At 55.1% G+C, this 23,745-nt stretch overlaps 1 protein-coding gene across 4 annotated transcripts in view; it reads left to right on the top strand.

The window, feature by feature from the left end:
- ZNF521 (zinc finger protein 521) overlaps positions 1-22,392 on the top strand; it is a 287,559-nt gene extending 265,167 nt beyond the window's left edge. For all 4 annotated transcript variants that reach the window (XM_036322695.1, XM_036322696.1, XM_036322697.1 and 1 more), the window contains one exon: positions 21,595-22,392. In XM_036322695.1, the coding sequence (XP_036178588.1) occupies positions 21,595-21,624 (30 nt within the window). In that variant the 3' untranslated portion in view covers positions 21,625-22,392. The remainder of the gene's footprint in view (positions 1-21,594) is intronic.
- Positions 22,393-23,745: the final 1,353 nt, after the last annotated feature.

Genomic DNA, 23,745 nt, shown 5'->3' with positions numbered 1-23,745 from the left:
CATCAAAGGAAAAGTCACTTTGGTTTTTATGATTCTGTAAAGGATGTGGGCAATACACCTCGTGGTTCTATTAATTAGTATGTAAACGGTGAAGCAGAGAACCACAGTCGTGGAGGCTCTGTAGAGACTGACTTCCACCGAATGTGCCTGAAAACGCGTCTGCAGTAAAATTCCTCGTTTGTGCCGTACAGTCCCCCCTTACCTGAGGAGCACACGTTCGAAACCCCCAGCAAGGCTTGGGACCACAGAGCACCTGTATGTGCTGCGTTTTTCCTGTACACACATGCCTGTGGCAGCTAAGTTGATAAGTTAGGCACAGTACGAGAATAACAACAGCAATAATACAAGAGAACAATTACAGCAATGTATTGTAATGGAAGTTATGCGAGCGTGGCCTGCCCCTCCCTCTCTCTCTCTCTCTCTCTCCCCCCATAACTGATCTGATAATCGGGAAGGCTAAGTGACTGGCGGACTGGGGTGGGGTGGGGGGTACAGAGTGGGTACACTGGGCAAAGGGATAATGTGCCTCCTGGACAGGGCAGCGTGGATGGCTAGGCAGAGATGGCATCGCGCTACTCGGAATCGCGCGGATTCAGGACTTAAGAATTGTGTATTTCTGGAATCTCCCATTTACTCTCTTCAGACTGCAGCTTAAGGTAAAACCCGGGAAAGTGAAATCGTGGAAGAGGGCGCAGCTGTATCAGTAGGTTCTAATGGAACTGACCTGCCAGCAGAGCTTCAATGTCTTTCACTAAGGAACCCACGCTGGCAGTTCTGGCTGGGCCGAGGGGGAGCAGACGGAGCTGAGCAATGAATGGCATCCTGCAAGACCCCGTTTCTGTTATGGTGCATTTTGGGGTTTCATGGAACGTAGAGTATTCACTCTTTTCTACAATTCATAAAGACCGGTGGTTCTTAAATTCTTTGATTTCAGGACGCCTTTACACTTAAACATGATTGAGGACCACGAAGGACTGTGATCCATGTGGCTTATTATCTATTGATAGTTTCCATATTAGAAAAAAATTGAGAAATGTTTTAAATGCAAGAATAGACAGACACGCAATTCTCCCAGCTCTCAGAGGGATAACGTCATGTGCCAAGTAGCCTCTAAAAACTCCGCCGAACATACATGGGCCAATGAGTCTGTAAAGGGCTAACAACATCGGAATGTTATTGTGGAAATAGCGTTGACCTAACAGACCCCCTGAAAGGATCTGGGGCCCCCAGATCTCCCCGGGTCACACTCAGGAACCATTGGTATAGAGGACAGGTTATAAAACACACGACTCAGATCTTATGAGGCTCTTATGATCTCAGGGTCAAAACATCTCTTCAAACATGTCTGATGTATTCAGATTGTGATCTGGGCCAATAAGCCTTGTGTCATAATCCAAGGCTGTGAGCATTATCTTTCCAGGCTAACAACTCAGAACATGCATAGCTGGTCTTTCCCATTCCTTAGGCACAGCACTTACTAGTGTAGTTAGCAAGTGATCCTTTTCTATGTAGCAGGTCTGTTGTAGGAAACATGTGACCATTTATCGTTAGCATGTGATCCTTCTCTATGTGGTAGATGCAAATCTGTCTGTTTTAGGAAACCCCCAGTAGCAGCAGTGGTTTTCAGTTTCAGTATCTTAAGAAAAATGGCTGAGAATTAACTTTACTTTTTCTAGTTTTGAGTGTGTTCGGATTTTTATACTTTAACCTTAGGGGTTCCCAGTCCTATGTGTTTGCTTTCATTACCCAAATGACCTTTTATCCCTGGGTTTAGAGGGAGCAATGAATGTGATTTTTAGATCTTGATTTCTTTTATTTCTTGTATAGAACATGAGCATGGTACGTATACAAAAACCATAGTACAATTTTTTAAATTTCTAGAATGGGGGGGGGGGTGGACTAAAATGAAAGCAACCATAGAAATCAAGGTTGGTAACCAAAATAGCAACAGAGCAGAAAAATGAATCTCTGGCATCAGCCCTCGGTAGGTCATGCCTTGATATATAAAATAAATGCAGATTTTAAAATTGACACATGTCATTCCACTTGAATTCATCTATGTCTTTATGCCCCTAAAGGTTAGGAAGAAGGACTTTCCATAAAAGGTTATACAACTAAAGCCCCAAGAACTGAACTCCTGTTGGAGATTTGAAAGAATGTGGTGTCTTTGCTTCTTACTTCAGAGTGAGGCTAGGAGGGTCCATCTAGATGAGCCTCCACATGCCCCGTGCATGGCTACGGTGTATCTTTCCATGGCGCCTACATGATGTCATGATTATAATATGGAATTTGCATTTCTTTCCCTATTTACCTCCAATTAAAAACACAAAAGCCTCTTTTTGTGGGTAAAAAGTGCTTTGTTGGGCATAAAATTACATATCCTATACACATATGCGCGCGCGCACACACATACACACATACACACGCACACACATACACACGCACACACATACACGCACACGCGCACACATACACGCACACACGCACACATACACACGCACACGTGTGTGGTTTTCATTGACACTGCCTCCGAGGCCTTTCCAGATTCCGATAGTTCCTCAGTGTGCCGTGTCCACCTTCAGAAAAGTCCAGGCCTCAGCCCTCTTCCTGTGGACCTTACAGACCACAGCTCCTTTTAGAATTCATGAAACCTGTTTCTACGGGAAACTCAGTCTTGGACCCAGCTTTCCCGTGTGGAATCTGTACGGATACGACACACGGCCTAAGCCTCCTGACCTGGAGTTCTCACTGCCAGTCCCGAGGTACGGGATTTAGCAGGGTGTCCTCTTTTCCTTTCAGTAGAGTTTTCTCCCATGTTTGCAAGGAATTCCGTGCCCTTCATGGCCACCTCACACGCTGGTGGGAAGATGTGCCGGGGAATAAAGAGTGCGTTGTTGGAACCAAGCACACATTCCGTTATTTTAACAGCGAAGGAATACGTTGAATGTTTCCCATGTTTTCCTAACAGACTTACAACTCTCGCTGCAGAACTGGAGGAAGCAGCTTGGAGAGCGGGCGGCGTGGTCCAAGAATAACATCCTACAATGCATGTTTGTACCAGTGGTTTATGCAGGTGTGAGCCGGGTGTTTGCAAAGCTGCTGTGAATAGGCCACTTTCTTTCCGCGCGGTAATTGCCCTGTAATTGGTGCCTCCAGAGAAGCTACAATTCAATGGCAGTGATCAGATCGTCCTCTTCCAACAGGTCCCCATAGGAAGCTCCATCAGCCATCGTGTATGGTTGTAATGGGTGTAGAGGGAATTCTGGCGGTAGGGGGAGAGGGAATTGGCCGAGATGAGCTTCAGGCTGGGAGATCCTGGTCTTTCCCTTCCTTTTCCATAAAAAAGTCTTGTGATACTCAGCCCTTCCCTTCATGAACTCGGGAATAGTGTTTTCCACATTCCACAGAGTCCTGAGGTGAGATGCTGAGGGCTCCCCGAGACTTGCAGACCCACCACAGTTTAAAAATGTGACTGTCTGCATGGCTGTTTGATTTTTGCCTCAGAAACTTTTCCACCTGAGTTTGAGGCCTGTTTTTCACGTCACAGCTTCACTGATGCTGAAGTTGTATGGCCGCCTGTCGATTGGGCGGGGGGGGGGGGGGGGGTGCCCATCACTCAGGCTGTCAGGCCTGGCAGAGCCAGGTCCCCTGCTGGTCCCGCCTCCTCGTGGGTGGTCTGTGCCTCCCCCTTCGCACTCCATCTCAGGAGAGCCACTGGCTCTGTGCCTCTCCTGGTCTTGGGGCTGTGATCATGAGACCCAGTTGGACTCAGAGTCCTGCGAGGAGAATAAATTGTGTCGGGAGCCTGCGGTTCAGGAGATGATGTTTCCACGCCCCCTCATTTCTCCGCCTCGCAGGCCTGCAGACTGGGGGAGGAAACTGGACGACAGGACCTTCCATTTAATTTGCTCAGTGGTCACATGGATCTGTTTCTTTTATCTGATCGACTCTCCAGGAACCAAATCCTTTGCATGGATGTATTGACCAGGGCGGTCTTGTCACCATTCGTTGTGATCACTTCCAGCTGTTAATGTGGGATAATTCAATCAGAACTGATTGGCCTTCCCATTGCAGGCAGCAAGTTAATCACACAGGACAAAGAACGAGGGAACGGCTCACCTCAGTTTCCTGTCATTCCTCTCTCTCTCTCTCTCTCTCTCTCTCTCTCTCTCCCCCCCCCCCCTCCCTCCCTCTCCCCCCCTCTCCCCATCATTTGTGCAGTAGCACAGAACTCGGGCTGGTATGAGCGAAGAAGAGCATTTAAGATCTAGAATGGGCACTGTGCCTACAGGTGAGGGGCTTTGTTTGCTGTTCAATGCTGCTGCCTGTGGAAGTGAAGCAAGTACACAGGGAGGGAGATGAGCCTGATGGTCACAGGAACACATTTGGACCAAACAAGCAAATGCGTTTTCAATGGCCCGTTTTGTACCAATAAATGCCGGATCGGTGTGCGTGCTTTGGGGCACAGCCCGGGCTCACCTGCCCCTAACGTGGCCTCGCTGCTTCACCAGGTGTCCGGCCAGCACGTTGTCAAGCGCGAGTGGATAATGGGACCGAGGGAAGGCAACAGCGGTGGCTGCGATGGGCAGCAGTGCTTCATTTCCAACTGAGTTGTTTTCGCAGCGCCCCGCCCAGCCTTTAAAAAGCCTCCATCCATTCATTTCTTGATGTTCCTATCGGGGGCTGGTTTTCGCTGTTAAAAGGGGGAGTGCCAGCTCCTTGCTCTGAGGCGCACCTCCTCCCGCAGCCCTGTTGTTAGCAACCTGCCCCCACATTGAGTTTTTGCCTGGCCCGGAGCTGACGACAGATGGCCACCTCCGACTGCCACGGGGCTTTACGGAGCATCCAGCCAGGTGCACTGAGACCCGGCCAGGCGCCAGCCCTCCCCCCTGGAAACCAACCTCCCTCTGCCACCTTCTGCACTGGCCGCTCGGCTGGCCCTGCGTCCGCGGTGTCGCCAAGACTGCCCGCTGCCACAGCACCGATCACCCCATCGGGGACGAGGCACCGCAGGCACGGCTGTCAGGATTGTCTGCACAGACAGAGCTGCTCTCAGCACCTCTGCTGTCAGAGTCTTTGGAGAGAGCTGGAAACCCCGTTTCTAGAACATTCTGCAGCCCAGAGAGGCACTTGCATCTGCACATGTGTTCCTATGTTATTTTTTAATATTTTTATTGATTTTCATAGAGGGAAGGAGAGGAAGAGAAAGAGAGAAACATCCATGATGAGAGAGAATCAGATCGGCTGCCTCCTGCACGCCCCATACTGGTACTGTGGATCGAACCCGCAACCCGGCATGTGCCCTGACCGGGAATCAAGCTGTGACCTCTTCGTTCCTGGGTCGATTCTCAACCGCTGAGCCACGCCCACCAGGCTGTGTTCCTATTTTGGCTGTTTGCTATGGCCTTTCGTTCGCAGAGACCAGCGCCAAGAATGAAACCCATTGTGTTTACAACTTTAATCCCACGATGGGAAAACACCTGTCCCTATCCCACTGTCCTGACAATCCGGGCGAGGGCGAGGGCCATGGCCATCCGGGACGTCAGCTAGAAATCAGGGAGGAGCCAGGTGTGCATCCCAGCATGGCTGGTCCTGGGACAGCGGCATCATCAGTCCTTGCTGTGCGTGGCCGGAGAGCAGTAGCCTGCTCCTGGGGGTTGGCGAGGGCGGCGGCGTCAGAGCCGCGTGCAGACTTCAAGAGGCGCTCACATTCTTACTGTGGCTGCTAGATCTAGAGGGGCCCGCGGCCCTCACGGCTCTGCCCAGCCAGCAGGCAGCTCCCTTGCTGGGGCGCAGGCTTCCCAGCCTGTGAGGGGCGATGGGCAGGCAGGCGGGATGGGCAGATGGCGCCTGAGAGCGGTGCTGGGGGCTGCCATTGAACAGGGAGTGATGGGCAGGGAGACCCTTTAACAGCGGTGGAACCTTCAGACTCACTGAGGTGGGTAAGGGTGAAGGTGGTCGTGCAGAGAATAGAATAGAGCAGTCTATTCGCGGAGAGCCAGGCACTGAGCCCTCATTCCGCTCAGTTATCATTCATGGCGGCCTGGTGGGGGGCCGTCCCTCTGTGGAGTTAGTGCCTCTCCACGGGACCCCGCTGGGAGCGCCCTGCATCCCCCCATCTGTGCCTCTCTCTCTCTCTCTCTCTCTCTCTCTCTCTCTCTCTCTCTCCCTCTCTCTCTCTCTCCCTCTCTCCCTCTCTCCCTCTCTCTCTCTCTCCCTCTCTCCCTCTCTCCCTTCTCCCTCCCCTCCCTCCCGGCTCTCTTGGGCTCACACTGGGAGGTGACTATGCTCTAGCGGAGGCTCCAGAACACACTGTCATGTGACCCAGAAGCGCTGGAGGAGCACCATGTGCTGTTCAGGCTCCTGTAGAAAGTGCCACTTGGACAGTGGGCAGGAGGCCGCCATCGCCTTGCACGAATGGCCAGGCAGAAAGACGCACCCGTGTCTGGCAGTGGCAGGAGGCAGCCATCACCTTCCACGAATGGCCAGGCAGAAAGACGCACCCGTGTCTGGCAGTGGCAGGAGGCAGCCATCGCCTTCCACGAATGGCCAGGCAGAAAGACGCACCCGTGTCTGGCAGTGGCAGGAGGCCCGGAAGCCTCACGGTGTCGGTGACCATCCACGTCCATCCTGTTGGGAAGTGGGCTCAGTGCCCACTCTGTCCAGTGGCTGGGGCCTGTGGCGTGATGCCCCCACTCTGAGGACATGGCCTGGGGGCTGCCCACCCTCCGCTCCACATGGTCAGACCTGGGCTGCACCCACCCACTAAGGAGCTGCGGGGGGTGTGGTGCCCCAGGCAGCTCAGCCAGCAGAGGCCCCTCCCTCCCGCCCTCCCCTCCAGTCCCCTTTTCCCGCCCATCCCACTCTGCCCAGCCCAGGGGGTCCTGGGCAGGAGGCCAGTGAGTTAACACAAAAGGCGAGCCTGGCCAGCGTGGCTCAGTGGGTGAGCGTCGACCTAGGAGCCAGGAGGTCACGGTTGGATTCCAGGTCAGGGCACCTGCCTGGGTTGCGGCTCCATGTCCAGCAGGGGGTGTGCAGGAGGCAGCCGATCAGTGATTCTCTCTCACCATGGATGTTCCTCTCTCTCCCTCTCCCTTCTCCTGTGAAATCAATAAAAAATGTTTAAAAAACAAATAAACAAAAGGAGAAACCACCTTGGGGCTCAGGCTGACTCGAGATTCATCTGTCATGTTTCCCAAAATGTGCTCTTCTCATGGCCGGAGTCTAGTGCGCCTTTTAAAAGACAAGCCTCTCCAGGCCCCGCTGCCAGCGTGTGGGCCTCATGGTCGCGATGCCCGGGCCCCGTTAGACTCTGCAGAAACGGACTTTCCGTGCCTCAGACCCGGCGTATTCCCTGGGCGCCCGCCCCACAGCCGCCAGGGGAGAGGTCACCCATGGAGACAGCGGGACTTGGCCTCGCCTGTAATTGGCGCCGGGTCTCAGCCCAGAGTCCGGGTGGCAGAGGACATGCAGGCGGGAACAGGGGCGGTGCGGGGGAGACTGGGGGGAGCTCCCTGTCCAGGTTGGTGCGGGTGAGAGATCGCTCAGCGATGACACGGCCGAGCAGTCAGCCTGAAATCCTGGTTGGTATTTTATTAATTTTGCACCAAGATAAATCCTGAAATTCTGACAAACTCCATGACAGGTGAGATTCCTTCTTGCAGAAGCTGCCCAGCAAGGGGCTGCTCATTTCACTCTGTTCCGAGGCGGGCAACAGGAGGGCAGCTCTATAATCAGCCCTCAGAGGACCCCCGGCCGCCGCGTCCAGGGCTGATTGAATAACTCCCGGGCCTCTCCCCCTAGGCCGCGGGCGGCGGGGGGCCGGGAAGCAATCTCCCGCAGCCTGGCACTGAAGTGAGCTTTAAACCACCATTTTCTCTCTCCGAGGGGCCGGGGTACTAAAAGATAGATGGACTGCAGATATTTTATGAGCAACTGTCAGAGGACGGGCAGAGTCCATGTTTTTTTCCTCCTTCCTCGAGTCACAGGCTGCATCGCTGTTGAATTTCTCCCCGCACCTTTTACATCCAAAGTAAGAAATTAATTGGTTGCTAACCTTCCATTCCTCCTCCTCCTTCTCCGCTGTCTTCCTCCCTTTTTTTTCTTAAATATTCACACAGAGGCCCTTTGCTTAACCACAGTTTCAGAAAAATCAGTACCATTTGCAATGAAATATTTATAATGACAGAATGAAAAATTGGATTCATTTTCTGGACAGCAGCCGAGCAGCCTGCAACTTTCTGCAGCGTGTGGAGCGCGCCTCGCACCCGCCTGTCATGGCTCCTTCCCGAAAACGGGCGGCATGCGCACTTCCCTGGCTGTGGGGGCGCCTAGCCGAGCACAGCCCCCTTCCCTTGCCCCTCTGCTGCATGTGGGGGCGCGGCCGGCACAGAGGCAGAGAGCAGTGAACCCCGTAAAAACGGGGGGGGGGGGTGTCGTCTCCACTGGGAGACCATCATAAGAGACATGGGACCATCTGTGCATACTCTGTGGCCGGGCACAGGTTGCAGGCACAGGTGTGGGGAGCGGAAGGCAGGACTGAGGGTGCGTGCGCTGACCAGCTGAGCGCACCTCCTTCCTGCCCTTGGTGTCGCTGCGCAGCTTCCCTTTCCGTGGGACCCCCTCGGGCTGCGTGCTTCCTAACCAGGGTCGATGATGGCCTTTTTCGGAGATGAAGACAAAGGGCTTCGCCAGCACAGCCGCTTGTGTTTCCAGGAAGTGGGCCTCCCAGTGGCAGTGGGTGACGCTGGGCCGGCAGCGAGATGCCTGTGCAGCCAGTGTCCGTCTATCAAACCCGTGTTCCCGCACAGCCGCCCACTCCCCCGCATGGCACCGAGTGCGGAGTGGAGGACCGGCTGCAGGGCCTCCACACGCCCTGGGGCGGCCTCGCATTGGTCCCCTTTGGAAGCTCAGGGTTGAGTTAGTTTGGCTCCTTTGGTGTTTTTTCCAAAAGGGAAGGCAGCCCTAGCCGGCTCCAGCACAACTCACAGCCGGAGCGCCAGTCTTCAGGCGGCCTTGCAGCATTTGCGTCCCCCTCACTGCGCCATGTGATCAATAACCCGTCTTTTATTGGCTCGCAGAGGTGGCCTGTGATTGATTAACTTCGCCACTCCTGATTGGTCCTGTTTATTCACGGAGAGGAGGTACTGTAAGCTTGCCTTCGCCGCCACGTGGCTTTATGCGACTGTCGAGCGCTCTCCGTGCTATAGACATGCTGACAAGGGAGACGAGAAGCGGCCTGAGTGTTGGCCCCGGGAGACCAGGAGTCCATCCCACTGGGTGGTTTTGGCCATAACTTCCTGTTCACGTCTGTCCTGTCAGCCGGTGCTCCAGCGAGCGAGCCTCCCTTCTGACCTCTGACCCGCAGCAAGAACCCCACTCCAGCGCTGGGAATGGGGGACGGGAGACTCGGCCAGCGGCTGTTTCCTCTCACCCACTTGGGCAGCGTGTCCAGGCTGTTGGATGCTCGCTCTGTTCTCTCTGAAGCAAAGCCGGGGCCCTGAGTGATGGGAGGCCCTGAGCAGGAGGGGCCCCGCGTGACGGGTGGCTCGGGGTCCCCTGGGCGCGCACCCCGCATCTCACACGCCCTTCTCAGAGGCTTGGGGTCCTCCATTCCAGAGACATGGTTTTGAAAAATAGGCTGTCGGTTCCGCACGGAAGGACGTGTGCGTGGACTCGGGCGCACTGAGGCTCGGGGTCCAGCTGGGGTCGCTGGGTGGCAGCGTGGCTCTGATCTCCGATGCCGGGGAGTGATTTTCCTTAGGAGTGTGCGTGCGTGTGTGTGTGTGTGTGTGTGTGCGCGTGTGTGTGTAGGTGACAACAACTTCCCCAGGCCGGGACTCCAGCAAACCGTGTCCACTTCACCCTGGTCCTTGCTTTCTCTCTTGAGGACCAACGTTAAGAGAGAGAAAATGTTTTACATCTGTTTTCAACAACTCGGGTGAGTCTGAAATGCGCACCCACACCAATGGGAGCTGTCCCAGGGCGCCCAGGGCCAGCCTCCACTGCGACCAGGAAGGGACGCGGACGGCTCAGTCACACCCGGCCAGGCGGGCATCGTGAGGGGCACATTTGCCCCTCCCCCAGGACTGATGTTCAGCACTCTTCCAGGGGCAGGGGCCGCGTGGCTGGGGGCCCGGGTGAACCCGCCATCAGAGGGAGAAACATCAGGTGCAGCCTTCGCTCTCCTCTCGTCGGCGTGCACAGCTCCCCGGGAGCAGCTCTCTGCCCTGGCCAGCTCCCTCTGTGTTGTGGCTGGTTTGCATGTGTGTCTCAAGTGCCAGGCGGTTTAATGAAGTTATTCTTTTATAAATTTTGCAACACGGAAGCAGGCACGAGGGCTTTGAATTAGAGTAAGTGCCACTTCTGGCTGGCAGTACCTTGGAGGGCTGATTAGCACACGGCCTCCCGCCGCGACCTCTCTGCTCGCCGCGTGGCTGCGCAGGCCTGTTTACCGCACACCTTGGAATCTGCAGGCGTGTGCACCGCGCCCGCTGCTGGCCTCGCTCAGTCACAGCCGCCCTTCCTCCAGAATCGGGTTAAACACTTCACGTTAAAGAGTGGTTTTCACAATTCTGTTGCTCTATGGTAATGAACTGAAATTAATCTGGAGGAGCAAATCGTCTAAGGATGGGAGGTTGTGATTACTCTCACCATAGATACTGCACATCTTCGGGCGGGGGAGCGAAGGGCGGTCTCCCGGGAGCTCTGTGCCCCACGAGGGTGAGCAGACTGTCCTACGGAGACCTGGGAGCCAGGCCAGAGAAGGCGCTGGGCCGTGGGGGGAGGTACCAGTGTGTTTCTTTTTTAATACATATTGTTATTGATTTCTGAGCAGAAGAAAGAGGGAGAGAGAGATAGAAACATCAGTGATGAGTCATGGATCAACTGCCTCCTGCTCGCCCCACACTGGGGATGGAGCCCGCAACCCGGGCATGTGACCTGACCGGGAATCGAACCCTGATCTCCTGGTTCATAGGTCAGTGCTCAACCACTGAGCCACGCCGGCTGAGCCAAGTGTGGGTTTCCAAGACCAGGAAAGGTTGTTCGCTGCAGGGTGCAGAGTGGGGGCAGCTGGGCCGTTTTCAGACCCGAAGGTTTCTGAGCAAGAGGAGCAGATGGACGAGAGAGAATGCAGATGCATCGGTAGACCTGACCCGTGTCCACACAGGACATGAGATGCACGTACCATCCTGATCTCTGTTTGCTGTGTGAGTGGCTGATCCAGTGGCTTCGGGACGGGAGGCAGGCGACTGTTAAAGGGAATGGAGACTTTTGAGGCCACACACAACACGCAGGCACGGGGAGAGGAGAGCGAGCAGGAAAGGCACCAAACGGGAGTGGGAGGTTTTTCTCCTGTCGCCAAACCAGGACTTTTCTTTTTTTTTTCTTAAGTGAGAGAGCAGAGCCCAAGTAGGATTGGGTTTTGAGATATTTGCATTTTCAATAGGACTGTCTTAGAATTCGAAACAAGGGCTGCTTGGGGCTTCTTCTAATAATTGCATTTTCCACATAGAAATGTGAGCCCTGTCGGAAAGTCAAAGGCAAGCAGCAGGGGTTTTACCTGTAGAACCCATGCACATATGTGACTCCACCTCTCACAGCACACGCACACACCAGCCTCCGTGCAGGCGTGGGTGTGCACAGGTGCGCACGCACCTCACACTCACACAGGGTAAGTGGGCTGTCACTCGTGCACGGACCTTCCCATCCTACCCTTTCTGTGTGTGTTTTCTGAAGCCCGGGCCCTGGTACACAACCATTTGGCAGCTGATGCTGGAGAAAGGCGTTTTTTCTGCTCTTGATAGTTTATTACTGTGATTGACCTCATAGAGAGTGTGGCAGTGTTTTTAATGAAAGAAATAATACACTGCAAGGAAGTGGCTTTTTCTTTTCCTTTTTTTCTCTTTGCTTTTTGCCCTAGTTCAATAAACGACTTTTCATAATCATAGGAGTTTTCTTGAAGGGCATCCTGTTCATATCAAGGAAAAGCAGAGTCCTCTCTCCTCCCTCCTCCCTCTGAAGGTTACCATTTGAATATAAATGACAGGGCCCTTGCTTCTCCCATTCTAATCAGGTGACCTTTCATATCGAGTGGCACAGAGTTTAAGTCCTAGGCCTGCAAGTCAGTTTCTAAATCAATGCCTGGCTCCCAAGGCGTTTAGGCACAGACCTCTCCATTTCCATGGATCTCAAAACCAGACGTGAAATAAAAAGTATGGCAGGTGGGGTCTTGCAGCGGGGGTCACAACCCAACTGAGTGCAAGGTCTAGGGCCAAGTAATAGAAATATGGGCACCCTCACTAACTCAATCCTTTTATATATACTAGAGGCCCAGTGCACAAAAATTTGTGCACTCAGGGGGGTCCCTCATCCCGGCCTGTGCTCTCTCACAAGTCTGGGACCCCTTGGGGGATGTCCACCTGCTGGCTTAGGCCCGCTCCCCTTCTGGCAGCCCAGGAGCCCTCGGGGGATGTCCACTTGCCAGCGGGGACCAGGCCTAAGCTGCAGTCGGACATCCTTAGCACTGCTGAGGAGGCAGGGGAGGCTCCCGCCTTCACTGCTGTGCTGGCAGCCGTCAGCCTGGCTTGTGGCTGAGCAGAGCTCCCCCTGTGGGAGCGCACTGACCACCAGGGACAGCTCCTGCATTGAGCATCTGCCCCCTGGTGGTCAGTGTGTGTCATAGTGACCAGTCATTCCCAGTCTTTCTGCTGTTAGGGTCAGTTTGCATATTACCCTTTTATTATATAGGATAGAGGCCTGGTGCACGGGTAGGGGCTGGCTGGTTTGCCCTGAAGGGTGTCCTGGATCAGGGTGGGGGTCCTGCTGGGGTACCTGGCCAGCCTGGGTGAGGGGCTGAGGGCCGTTTTCAGGCTGGCCACACCCCCTTCAGGGTAGGGGGGTCCTGCTGGGGTGCCTGGCCAGCCTGAGTGAGGGGCTGATGGCTGTTTCTAGGCTGGCCAAGTCCCCCAGCAGGGACCCTCACCCCATGGGGGATTGGCCAGCCTGGGTGAGGAGCTGAGGGCCGTTTTCAGGCTGGCCACAGCTGCGGGCTGGAAGCAGGTATCTGGGATTTATTTATCTTCTATAATTGAAACTTTGTAGCCTTGAGCGGAGCTCAGGGCCGGCAGGGCAGGCAGGAAGCTTGGCTTCCTCCATTGCGGGGGACAACCCAAGCCTCCTGCTCACTCCAGCTCCGTGGCTGCCGCCATCTTGGTAGGGTTAATTTGCATATTCACTCCTGATTGGCTTGTGGGTGTAGTGGAGGTACGGTCAACTTGCATGTTTCTCTTTTATTATGTTAGATTGATTTCAGAGAGGAAGGGAGAGGGAGAGATAGAAACATCAATGATGAGAGAGAACCAGTGATCAGCTGCCTCCTGCACGCCCCTTACTGGGGATGGAGCTCATAACCCGGGCATGGGCCCTGACTGGGAATCGAACCATGACCTCCTGGTTCATAGGTCAACACTCAACCACTGAGCCATGGTGGCCGGGCAGCTCAATCCTTTCTTAAAGATTCTGGGATTCAGGAACTAAGAGAAGGGGGTGGGCAGGAAATGCGTCATGTTTGCAAGAGGACGTTGCTGAGCAGTGATCAGGCTGGGCTCCTGTTGCTGCTGTACTCACTACGCAGGCCGTGACGTAAGTAGCAGAAGTGTGTTCAGCTGCACTGCCTGCGAAGGGGGTCGGACTATGGCTGGAGCGTCCTGAGTCCGTGTGAGCACCCAGAGCCGGCAGAGAGGACATTTATATTCGTCCGTGATAAACACGCGTGTCAGACAAGCCTTCTTGTCCTCCCACGGATGCCTGTACCATTAAGGTACTGAAATCAGGGCCCGGAGAAGGGGCACTGCTCGAGGATGAAACTGGAAGGAGGCTGTTCTTCACCTTGCGTACAGATGTTCCGTTTAGAGCGCCAGTGTGATAAGTTAAACATCGCAGGGGGTGAGCGCCTAGCCACTCCAGGCGCATGGACACGTCTGTCCAAGAGGCACGGCCTTCACCCCTGAGCACCTACGAGACTGTGGGGCCTGTCACAGCCTCCTCCCACGCTGTGCCGGTCCTGCAAATCCAGGTCTCAGTGCCGTCTCCACCCCCCGCCTCGCTCTCACTTCTGCTGACCTTGTACATAGTTTGATTTAAAATTTCTGTTGGTTCCTTGCCTGTTCACGGGTAGCTCAATGGATTGTTTTCTGTTAAAAACAAACTTCATACTTTTAATATACTTTTCTTTTTTAAAAACATATTTTTATTGATTTCAGAGAGGAAATTGGGGAGAGAGAGAGAAACATCAGTGATGAGAGAGAATCATGGATTGGCCGCCTCCTGCACACCCCACACTGGGGTGGAGCTCGCAACCCGGGTATGTGATCTGACCGGGAATCGAACTGTGACCTCCTGGTTCATAGGTCAATGCTCAACCACTGAACCACACCAGCCAGGCTAATATATTTTTCAATGTCCATTTTGCTCTTTTCTAATTTGGCCCTTTTTCCCTCCATGTTGTAGGTGGGGAAGGGTCTGGTCAGTTACAAAAGGGAAATGGTCAAGCCTGTCAGGTGTGCAGAGCAGACAGGGGTCGGCCAGCTGGTGCCCGAGGCTGTCCCACCGAAGCTCTCAGGGAAAGATGGCCGCGTTCCGATGTTAGCAGTTCCCAACAGCAGCAGGGTTTATCCTTCACAAGCTGGGGGAGCAGAGCGGCTGGTCTTCTTTCCCGGGGATGTTGGATTGTCAAAGCTCTAGACAGGGTTCCACACGAGCCAGGTGGACACGCGGTCTGTTAACAACCATGTCCGCGTGGGCTTCCGGGGTCTCGCGTCCAACTGAGCCCAGGCTGACTGGGGGGCTGTTCCTGTGACCACCTGCCATGAAAGCAGGCGCCCCCCACCTTTGACCCCACCTCCCCGCCCAGCCTGGGGGACAGTCTGCAGCCCCAGAGATGCCTGGAGCCCTAACAGTGTCCACTTCCTGCGGCCTCAGCCCTCCCCGTGCTCACTCCTGCCTCTGGAGCCCTTGCTCCCTCGCCCCTCCTCCTCCTTCTCCGCTTCCTCCTCCTCCTCCTCCTCCCTCTCCCTGCAGCACCAGGTGAGGTGAGGGCCCAGCACTGGGCCCAGACCTCCCTGCAGCTGGCGGGACCATGGCAGCAGCATTCCTCATCCCCGCAGCAGCCCGGCCAGGGTTCACATCAGCACCGGCCCCTCCCATGGTTACCTGGTGCCAGAACCCGGCCCAGCACCGGGGCAGCTCCCAGTCTGGAAATGTGGACTTGGACTCTGGGACCTAACTTCTGAGTCTCTAAGCGAGATCCTGGGCCCGAGGCCGCCATGGCCTCTCGGCTCAGAAATCCTCTCCTCCGGCCCCCAAGGCACTGCTCCCAGGCACAGCCCACTGTGGCCGTGGCGTCTGCGAGGTTGGGGTGAGGACGGGGCCTCCACAGCTCTTTCAAAGGAGACGGTTGTTCCCACGCCCTAAATAGTAACCTCAGAGTTTAGCGCTTGGGCCCCATTGTACTTCATGGGACTGCGGCCTGTCCTACGCAGCCCTGACGGACCGCCGCTCTCATGGACCACCTCTGTTCAGGGGTGGGGCTGGGAGGTGAGAGCTGCTGAGTGAGTGGACGTTTCTGGGAGACTCGGCTCTTCACACGAGCAATGCCATTGACCACGCATCTCCAGGAATCCTTCCCGCAGTTTGACAGCTGCCCACTCTCACCCGCTGAGGCTGCGCTTTCAAACGCCTGCAGTCCAGGTCGGTGCCGTGACAGACAGCCCTTTAGCTCCCTTTTGTAAGTGACAGGGGAGCTACCTCTTAGACCGAAGCCTGAGTCGTGCACCGAAGCAGGACACAGCCAGCTCCCTGTGCTCTAGAACTCGGACGCAGTGGCCCTCCGTCGGGGTGCGCTTCCCCACGGGTCCGTGGCCATGTCTGGGGACATTTCCGGTTGTCACAGGGGAGGCACCACTGGCACGTGGTTGGCAGAGGCCAGAGAGAGGTGCTGTGGAACCGACAGTGCCCAGGCCGGCTCCCAGGTCAGAGCACCTAGCCCCAGGGCGGGGAACCTTTCTGCTGCCAGAGGCCGTTTGGGTATTCATGACATCACAGGCCATGCACAATCATCAGCTTAAAATTAGCTGCTGTACAAAAATAAACATGTTCCTGCTACAGTGGGTCAAACATTTCACTCACTCCCTCTAATGCCATGGCAGGGCCAGACCAAAGGATTTCTCGGGCCTCATGCGGCCCTCGGGCCAGACATTCCCCACCGGGTCTAGCCCAGCATGTCAGCGGTGTTGAGGTTGGGAAGCCCCCTCGTCAGAAAGCCTCCTGCCATCGAGGAACTCATGCAGCCGCTGGATGGCATGAATGTTGTAAAACGACTAAGAAGTAGCTCCCTGCACTGAGCTGGGTGGCTGTGGAGACGCCTCTCTCTCTCTCCACGTCTGCGTCTGAGCTTGTGAACACGCCAGTGTCCCTTCGCTTCATGGTCTCTCACACCCGCTTCTCTCGGGCTACTCCGCGCCAACGTCCAGAGAGCAGCAGCCACGTCGTCCGTGAGGGTGAGTGGACGTGCGATCGTCTCCTGGGGTTGTGCAGTGGACGCCGCGTCGCCAGCACCATTACAACTGGCCTGCAGTCTGCACTGCTCCGACCATGCTGCTCCAGTGAGGGGCCAGCCACACAACCTCGTGGTCCTTGTCCGTCTCTAAAACGTGTTTCCCTCTTCACCTCCGATGATGCCATTGCATCTGTCGCTTTAATGTGGCTCAGTGTCGCCCAGAAAATGCTTGGAGATGGCGGGCCGCGCCCACGTGAACAGTTAAATGTCAACAGAAAATGCATCAGTGTCTCTGTAAGTCACGGTGATGCCATTACCAGGAGAAAAAGTAGAAGGGGAAATTCTGTCAGCGCAAACACGATCAGCGCAACACCCGAGGCTCTAGGAGGGAGCAGACAGGCTCAGAAATGCCGCGTCAGAGGGAGGGAGCAGAATCCCATTTCCTAGCAAATCGGCGGCGTGAGATTAGAGGCAGCTCCCCTGGCTGTGGGCACCCGTTACTGACCGTGTCCCTCGGCTCTCAGCACGTGAGGAAACACTCCAGCCTGCCTTCTAGAGAAGGTCCCTGAAATGGGACACACCTCACACACAGGCCCGTTTCCCCGTCTGCGTTCCTGTGTCCACCAGCTAAGGGCCATGCACACACAGGACCTGGGATTTCTCCAGCCAGGAAGTGTGTCGCTCGGTGGATAATAGGAACTTCTGGTGGCACGATGGGGGCTGGTTGGTACTCTCGGATGATTTGGGTCTTTGGTGCCATTTTTAGACTATTCCTCACTCTCGTGCTCCCAGCTCTGTGGCTGCTCACGTTTAATTCATTTAAAACGCGGCATTATCTCTGCAATTGTGTGGGCTTTGGAAACGTTAATGTATTACATTCCCATCTCCTTAACCTGATTAAGATGTGGAAAGGCTGCCCTTTGCGTTGTGACAATTCTTTAACGCGGGGTGGAGGGGAGTAGGGGGGCTGGCCGAGCATCCTGTCCCCATGAGCTCAGGACACCTTTAAAACCATTTCACCCGCCAAGGAAGTGGGGCATGAAAGAGAAAGAGGATGGAAATGTAAAAATCTTGATTAGAAAGTATAATTTAATAGAACACGTATTGAACCAAATGTATTGATTCATGTGGGAGATATAGTACTTCCATTGATTCAACCCAGAGATTTAGTACTAAGAGCTCTGAGCCAAAACGCCGGTGCTGATGGCTGCAGAGCCCGCGTGACGCTGGCCTTGAGAACGTCCACAGAGGAATTCCTCGGGCCTGGAGGCCGGCGGCTGTGGCCCTGTCCGTCCGCCAGCCCGAGAGCCGTGCTCTGTGCTCAGAGCTGTGCCGAGCCTTCCTCATTCCCGCCCAGCGACTGTCCTTAGGGGCCGCGCACTTTGTGTCAATATTCTCACATTTTAAGTCACGTACGGGCTGTGCTTCTGGGAATGGGAAGGAGCCGGCTGGGCTGGTAATGGTCCGCGCTCATTAATACCGGCGGCCGCGCTGTCCTCCCCTGCCCACCACGGGCGGCTCGGCCTCGAGGACCCCGCAGACACATTTGAAGAAGCTGCGTGGCAGGCGGGAGACGAAGCGCAGGACTCCAGGCGTCTCCTAAGTCGGCGCGATGCCGGGGCGCTGGTGACCTCATGGGCAACCAAGATGCAGGTCAAAGACTGATGCCCCGGCCGGTGGCAAACCACTGCTTTTGTTTGGGGGAAAGAAATCACACAGAAAGTAAAAAAGCAGACGAGCTTTCAGGATGGCGGGCGATGTGGAGCCCCGCTCGCAGCCGGAGCTGCGCCTGTGCGTGCCCTGGACGGCGCTTCAGAGCAAGGGGCGCGCACTGCCCCTGGTGTTCACAGATCAGGTCCAACCCCGCGATCGAGGGAAGGGCCATCGGATCCGTTAATCAGTGATGATGGATGGTGAATGTTGGCGTTACTTCCACGAAAGGAAAAACAACAGGCTGCCTGGCTGTCACCATCTGCTGGAGGCAGAGCCCGTTCATCTCTGCGCCCCCCACCCCCACCCCCCATCGCTGCAGAGCCACATTGTCTGCCATTTCACCGGGGTTGGAAAACATCTCATTTAAACTGAATGCAACTGCAGTTCAAACCGACATGCTAATGGCCTGGTGAATTCCTGCAAAGCTTGTGTGGGGTGTTTTTTTCTGTTCCTTTTTAAACCAGCCTGCTGGCTCTTTTCCTTCGTTTTTAAAACCTTGTCAGAATGTGTTTGAGACAAAGAGCTATACATAGACAAGTCCTGGTAAAAAATGATTAACATCTCTGAATCAACAGATCTCACAAAACTCCCATTCAGATGCCGTTTTTATTAGCTTTATTGCCGTGGCTACTTAACATTTTGCCGATGCCAAGGGAGGGTTACCAAGCACAGACCAGACGTGGCCTCTGCCAAGGGATCGGACAGTCTGGCAGGACGCGGGAAGGTGGGGACTTCATTTTTCCATCCTGGAAGGCGGACCCCCCCTCCCCCGGGGCCACCCCACACCCCCTCCACCCCACCTGGGCTTCCCTCCAAAGCTTAGCTTCATCATGGCGATCGGGGCACAAATTCACATCAAGATGGAAGGGAAGTGGGGTCGCTTGGCCAAGGTGAACGGTTTCAGGGGATCACGGGGTTTTGCTTTTCTTTAAAAATATTTTGCTTGGATTGCCTTTTAAATAGGATTAAGCCGTTTGACCAGTAAATGTGGTCAGCTCTCTGAATGGTGGGGCTGAATTAATCATCGGTGAGCGTGCCAAGCCCGAAATGAGAATTCCAGGCCTGGAAAATGAAAGGCTGCTCATTTTAAAAATACAGCGCTGGAAGGGACTTCTGACGGCCCCGTCTGTTTTTCAGCTTTCCGCGTTTCGTCTCACACGTGAGGAGGGAGGAGAGGCGCACACTCCTTCCTTCCACAGGCCTGGCCGCACAGGGGCCGTGCGGGGACCTCGTCCTGTGGCCTCGCACCTCGACGGAGCTGCTTGTCAGCTGGACGGTGTGCTGTGGACTCGATTTCTTTTTTTAACACAAGCCCCCCTCGTGTAAAACAACTGTTCGTCACTGGGATTAACGGTTTGCAGTTTTCGGTTCCTTAGAGGTGAGGTCTCCAAAGATGCCTTTTTGCAGAATCAACGGCTCCCTGCAGGTTGCGGGAGTTTTCTGCTTCCTCTTCTGTCACCGGCCCCCCCACCCCCGCCCGGATGTTCTCCTCGATTATGTAAAACACTTCTCCCTCATTGGAGCAGATACTTTTTCTCATAACCTGTCATTGCATTAACGTGCTTTGGGGACTGAATTGCCGTGTGAAATGGTGAGGTTACCCACACTTCGTTCTAGTGCACGATTTCCTGTGGACCTGAAGAGCAGGCCTCCCCTGGCAGGCTGCTGGCCGGTGGCCTGGCCGCCTGTCCTCTCCTGCCACGCTGGCGCTGCGTGACTCAGACCCCTGCTCTGTGGCCTGGCCATGGCCAGAGGGAGGGCGCCGCACAGAGCCACCCTCTCTCCATGCTTCTCTGGCCTACTGTCCCCTCCCACTGGCTTCTTGTCTCCCCTTTTAGAGAAATGATGTCTGTGCCGGCCGGCCTGGCTCAGGGCTGAGCATCAGCCTACAAACCAGGAGGTCACGGATCGATTCACGATCAGGGCACAGGCCCGGGGTGTGGGCCAATCCCCAGTGGGAGGAGTGCAGGAGGCAGCCAATCAGTGATTCTCTCATAATTGATGTTTCTCTCTCTCTCCCTTCTACTCTGAAAAAAATTTAAAAAAAAAATAATAAAGAAATGATGTGTGTGATTCTCAGAACACCAAGTGCAGAGAGGGCTCTGAGGGACCCCTCCAGGCTTCCTCTCCAACCCGAGCAGCCAGCCACTGACCGCGGGGCTGGATGGCTGGATGCCCACGCCTGCCGCCTTCCAAGGGTGAAGTGAGGCCACGTGTGTTTTCAGTGACTCGGGGTACGGGGTCGGGGGCCACATCATCTTCAGAGTGCAGACACGCATGAGGACTGGGGTTCTTTTCTGTCAATGCTCATTATGTGCCCATTTCCCAGGACCCTCTAGGACTGTGCCCCTTTCCACTGTGAGCGTCCCTGCCAGCGGACTCTAGACCCCTGCTCCGAGCGAGTGCACGGACGCGCCCCCCCCTCCCCCCCCCGCAGGCCAGTTGGGCGGTCCAGTGGCCTCTCATGATGTGGGAGGAAGTTCACCCGGAAAGGGGACCTGCTGTGCAAGGGGGAGGAAAGGACCACAGAGGCTGCGGCAGCTGGGGTGGGGCAGCGGCTATGGCTGCCTCCAAGTGCCCCACAGCCTGTGGTGGCGTGGCCCTGCCCGCCTGCAGGGGGCGCTGGAGAACCCGCTGTCCTCTGTCCCTGTCTGGCCAGGCAGCTTTTGCCTTTAAAGCAGTGGTTCTCAACCTTCTGGCCCTTTAAATACAGTTCCTCATGTGGTGACCCAACCATAACATTATTTTTGTGGCTACTTCATAGCTGTCATGTTGCTACTGTGATGAACCGTCATGTAAATATCTGATATGCGGATGGTCTCAGGCGACCCCTATGAAAGGGTCGTTCGACCGCCAAAGGGGTCGCGACCCACAGGTTGAGAACCGCTGCTTTAAAGCTTCTATCCAGGGACAGACAGAGCCCTGGTGTGGACACGCCCACCACCCAGGCGATTGGACAAGCATCGGTAATCTTTGGGGAGGTGTGCCGACAAGGAAAACTGTCCACGTGGTGCTACCTGGGCTTTGAAAACGCTGGTGCTTCACTGAGAGGAGATGCAGGAGGGGGGTGTTCTGGGAAGGTGTGGTGGGGGACAGAGAGGAGGAAAGACGTGGGTCAGTCACTCGCCCCCCTGGTGGGCCCTGGAGCTGCCCTGCCCTCCCAGTGGGGCGAGGGGTAGGAAGCAGGTGCAGTCAGGCCACGGGCGGCCATTCACCCGGTGTGAACACCTCTTTCCTGGCACCATGAATCGAGCAGCAGCGTGGACACGTGGCCTGATGGAAACGCAGCACTGACGATCCCCCCTCTCTCTCTCTCGTTCCAGAATCACACGATGACCCAGCACAGCAGTTAGTGGGAGCGCGGTCGGTGGAGACTTCCTTCTGAGGCACAAAAAGGGAACATGTTTCACTCTTTGCACGAACCCCTCCTTGTTCATGTATATTATTCAGAGCATTGTATTGTACCATGAACTTGTATTACCCAAACGCTGGATGTTCATGTGTGTGAGCCTGGGAGCACCGGATAGACCCTCTGTATATAAAGTGTTGCACATGTATGATGTCGTCGGAAACTAACACGGTCTTACGAAGACGAGTGGACTTGGGCCCTGTTCAGGCAAGACAGGAAAAGACTGAGCAGAACGGCTTAAGAGGAAGTATTTTCAAGGCAGGCCGAGTTCAGACACCTGCGTTACACAGGAGGCGGCGTTGGGACTTGCTGTCGTGGACACTGAAGCCCAGACTCTCTCTTTTTGGTAAATCAGCGTTAAATCCGAGACTATTTTTTCATTGCGAAGATTCTGCGAGCCATGAAGAGACGTTCTCACAGAGAGCCCACCGCCGATACGGCCCGTCTATATATTTGTACGCCTTGCCCTGTGACCGGTAGCATCACTATATATGCAATAGTTGTCATGTAGACTGTCAGCGAGTTTTTCCCGGAGACGTTTGAGGCTCTGAGTGTTCAAGGTTTCCCGTATGATTTCTCTCAGCCAAACGCCCGAATCGGTTGGACTAACCTGTATGTTACTGTTACTCATGTTTACTCCGCGCCCTGGACCTGGAGATGACTGGAATTGTTTTCCAAGAGGAAATAAATTCAGTTTACCGTTCGGTCTGAGTGCATGTGTGTGGTTTCTTGTTCTAGTGACTCTCCCATTTGGAAAAACAGGGCATTGCCAGCGCCCTGGGAAATGGAATCTGCTCGGAGCATATCTGGGCCTAAGCTCAGTCCTATTTAAATTAACCTTTCACGTGGGCCCGTGCAGCCGGGAGGGCGTCCGTCCGTGGGGCAGAGCAGGGACGAGGCCCCAGGTGCCAGGTGCGTCGGCCTCCCAGTGTGACGGCACCAGGCCGCATTGTCCTGGCGGGCGCGCAGGGCGCATGCATGCGGCGGCTACTCTGCATGATGTGCCGCCGACAGGCCCTGCTGCGCAGACCCGAGCTCCAAGCAGAGGCTGCGTGGAGAGGCCGCTGGCAGACGTGTGCTTAGGGAGCGTCTGTTCCTTCAGAAGACAAAGCACAGAGCGGGAGCCGGGCTGTGTTCTCGCTCCGGTAGCCACTCCCAGAGTTGCTTTATCCAGAGCCTTCCACCCGCCTGCCTCAGTTTCCCAGCCGGGGCTGGTGCCGCGGGGTCAGCAGCCTTCACCTGGGCCTGGGCGTCTGGAAGATGCTGGCACCAGCACCTGCCAAAACGTGGTGAACGAGCCCTCGCCGGTTTGGCTCAGTGGATAGAGCATCGGCCGGCGGACTAAAGGATCCCAGGTTGGATTCCGGTCAAGGGCACGTATGTTGGTGGCAGGCTCAATCCCTGGCCCTGGTTGAGGCGTGTGGAGGGCAACTGATCGATGTATCGCTCTCACACCCATGTCTCTGTCTCTCCCTCTCCCTCCCACTCTCTCAAAATCCATGGAGACATACCCTCCGATGAGGATTAACAACAAGTGGTGAATGGGTGGGAGCTCTCATTTCAAAGCGCCCTTTTTCCTTCAAAAGATGAACATAGAAATAAGTACAGGGAGTCCTGATAGGCCTCTTGAGTCAAAACTGGTAAGTAGACACCTGGTATGAATGGGCAACTTCCAGCGCCCCCCTTCCCCGCCCTCATCCCCCGTGCAGGCGACATTTCACTCACTGTGACTCCTCTGGCCTCTGAGACAGGGCCTCCAGCCGATCTGGACACCGTAGACAAGAGAGAACCCTCACAGCAGGTCTTGATGGGAGAGTGAAGCTGGACCCATCCACCTGGTTGGGACCACCTGTCACCAGGCACCTGGGACTGGGACCCAAGTCTGTGCATTTCTAGGACGTTCCAGGTGACGCTGATGTTCCTTGTGATGCAGTGTTTTGTTACCAATAAAAATAAAAAAATAAAAAAGCCTGGTCACATTTTAAAATTATTCAGAAACAAGTTCCCCATAGTGACTAAAGTGCATGTGTTTGCTAGAACGTTCCGTGTGTGTGTGTGTGTGGTG

This window comes from Myotis myotis, unplaced genomic scaffold (assembly GCF_014108235.1).
Source record: "Myotis myotis isolate mMyoMyo1 unplaced genomic scaffold, mMyoMyo1.p scaffold_m19_p_9, whole genome shotgun sequence".
Lineage (NCBI taxonomy): Eukaryota > Metazoa > Chordata > Mammalia > Chiroptera > Vespertilionidae > Myotis > Myotis myotis.
This window is presented reverse-complemented; position numbering and strand designations above follow the sequence as displayed.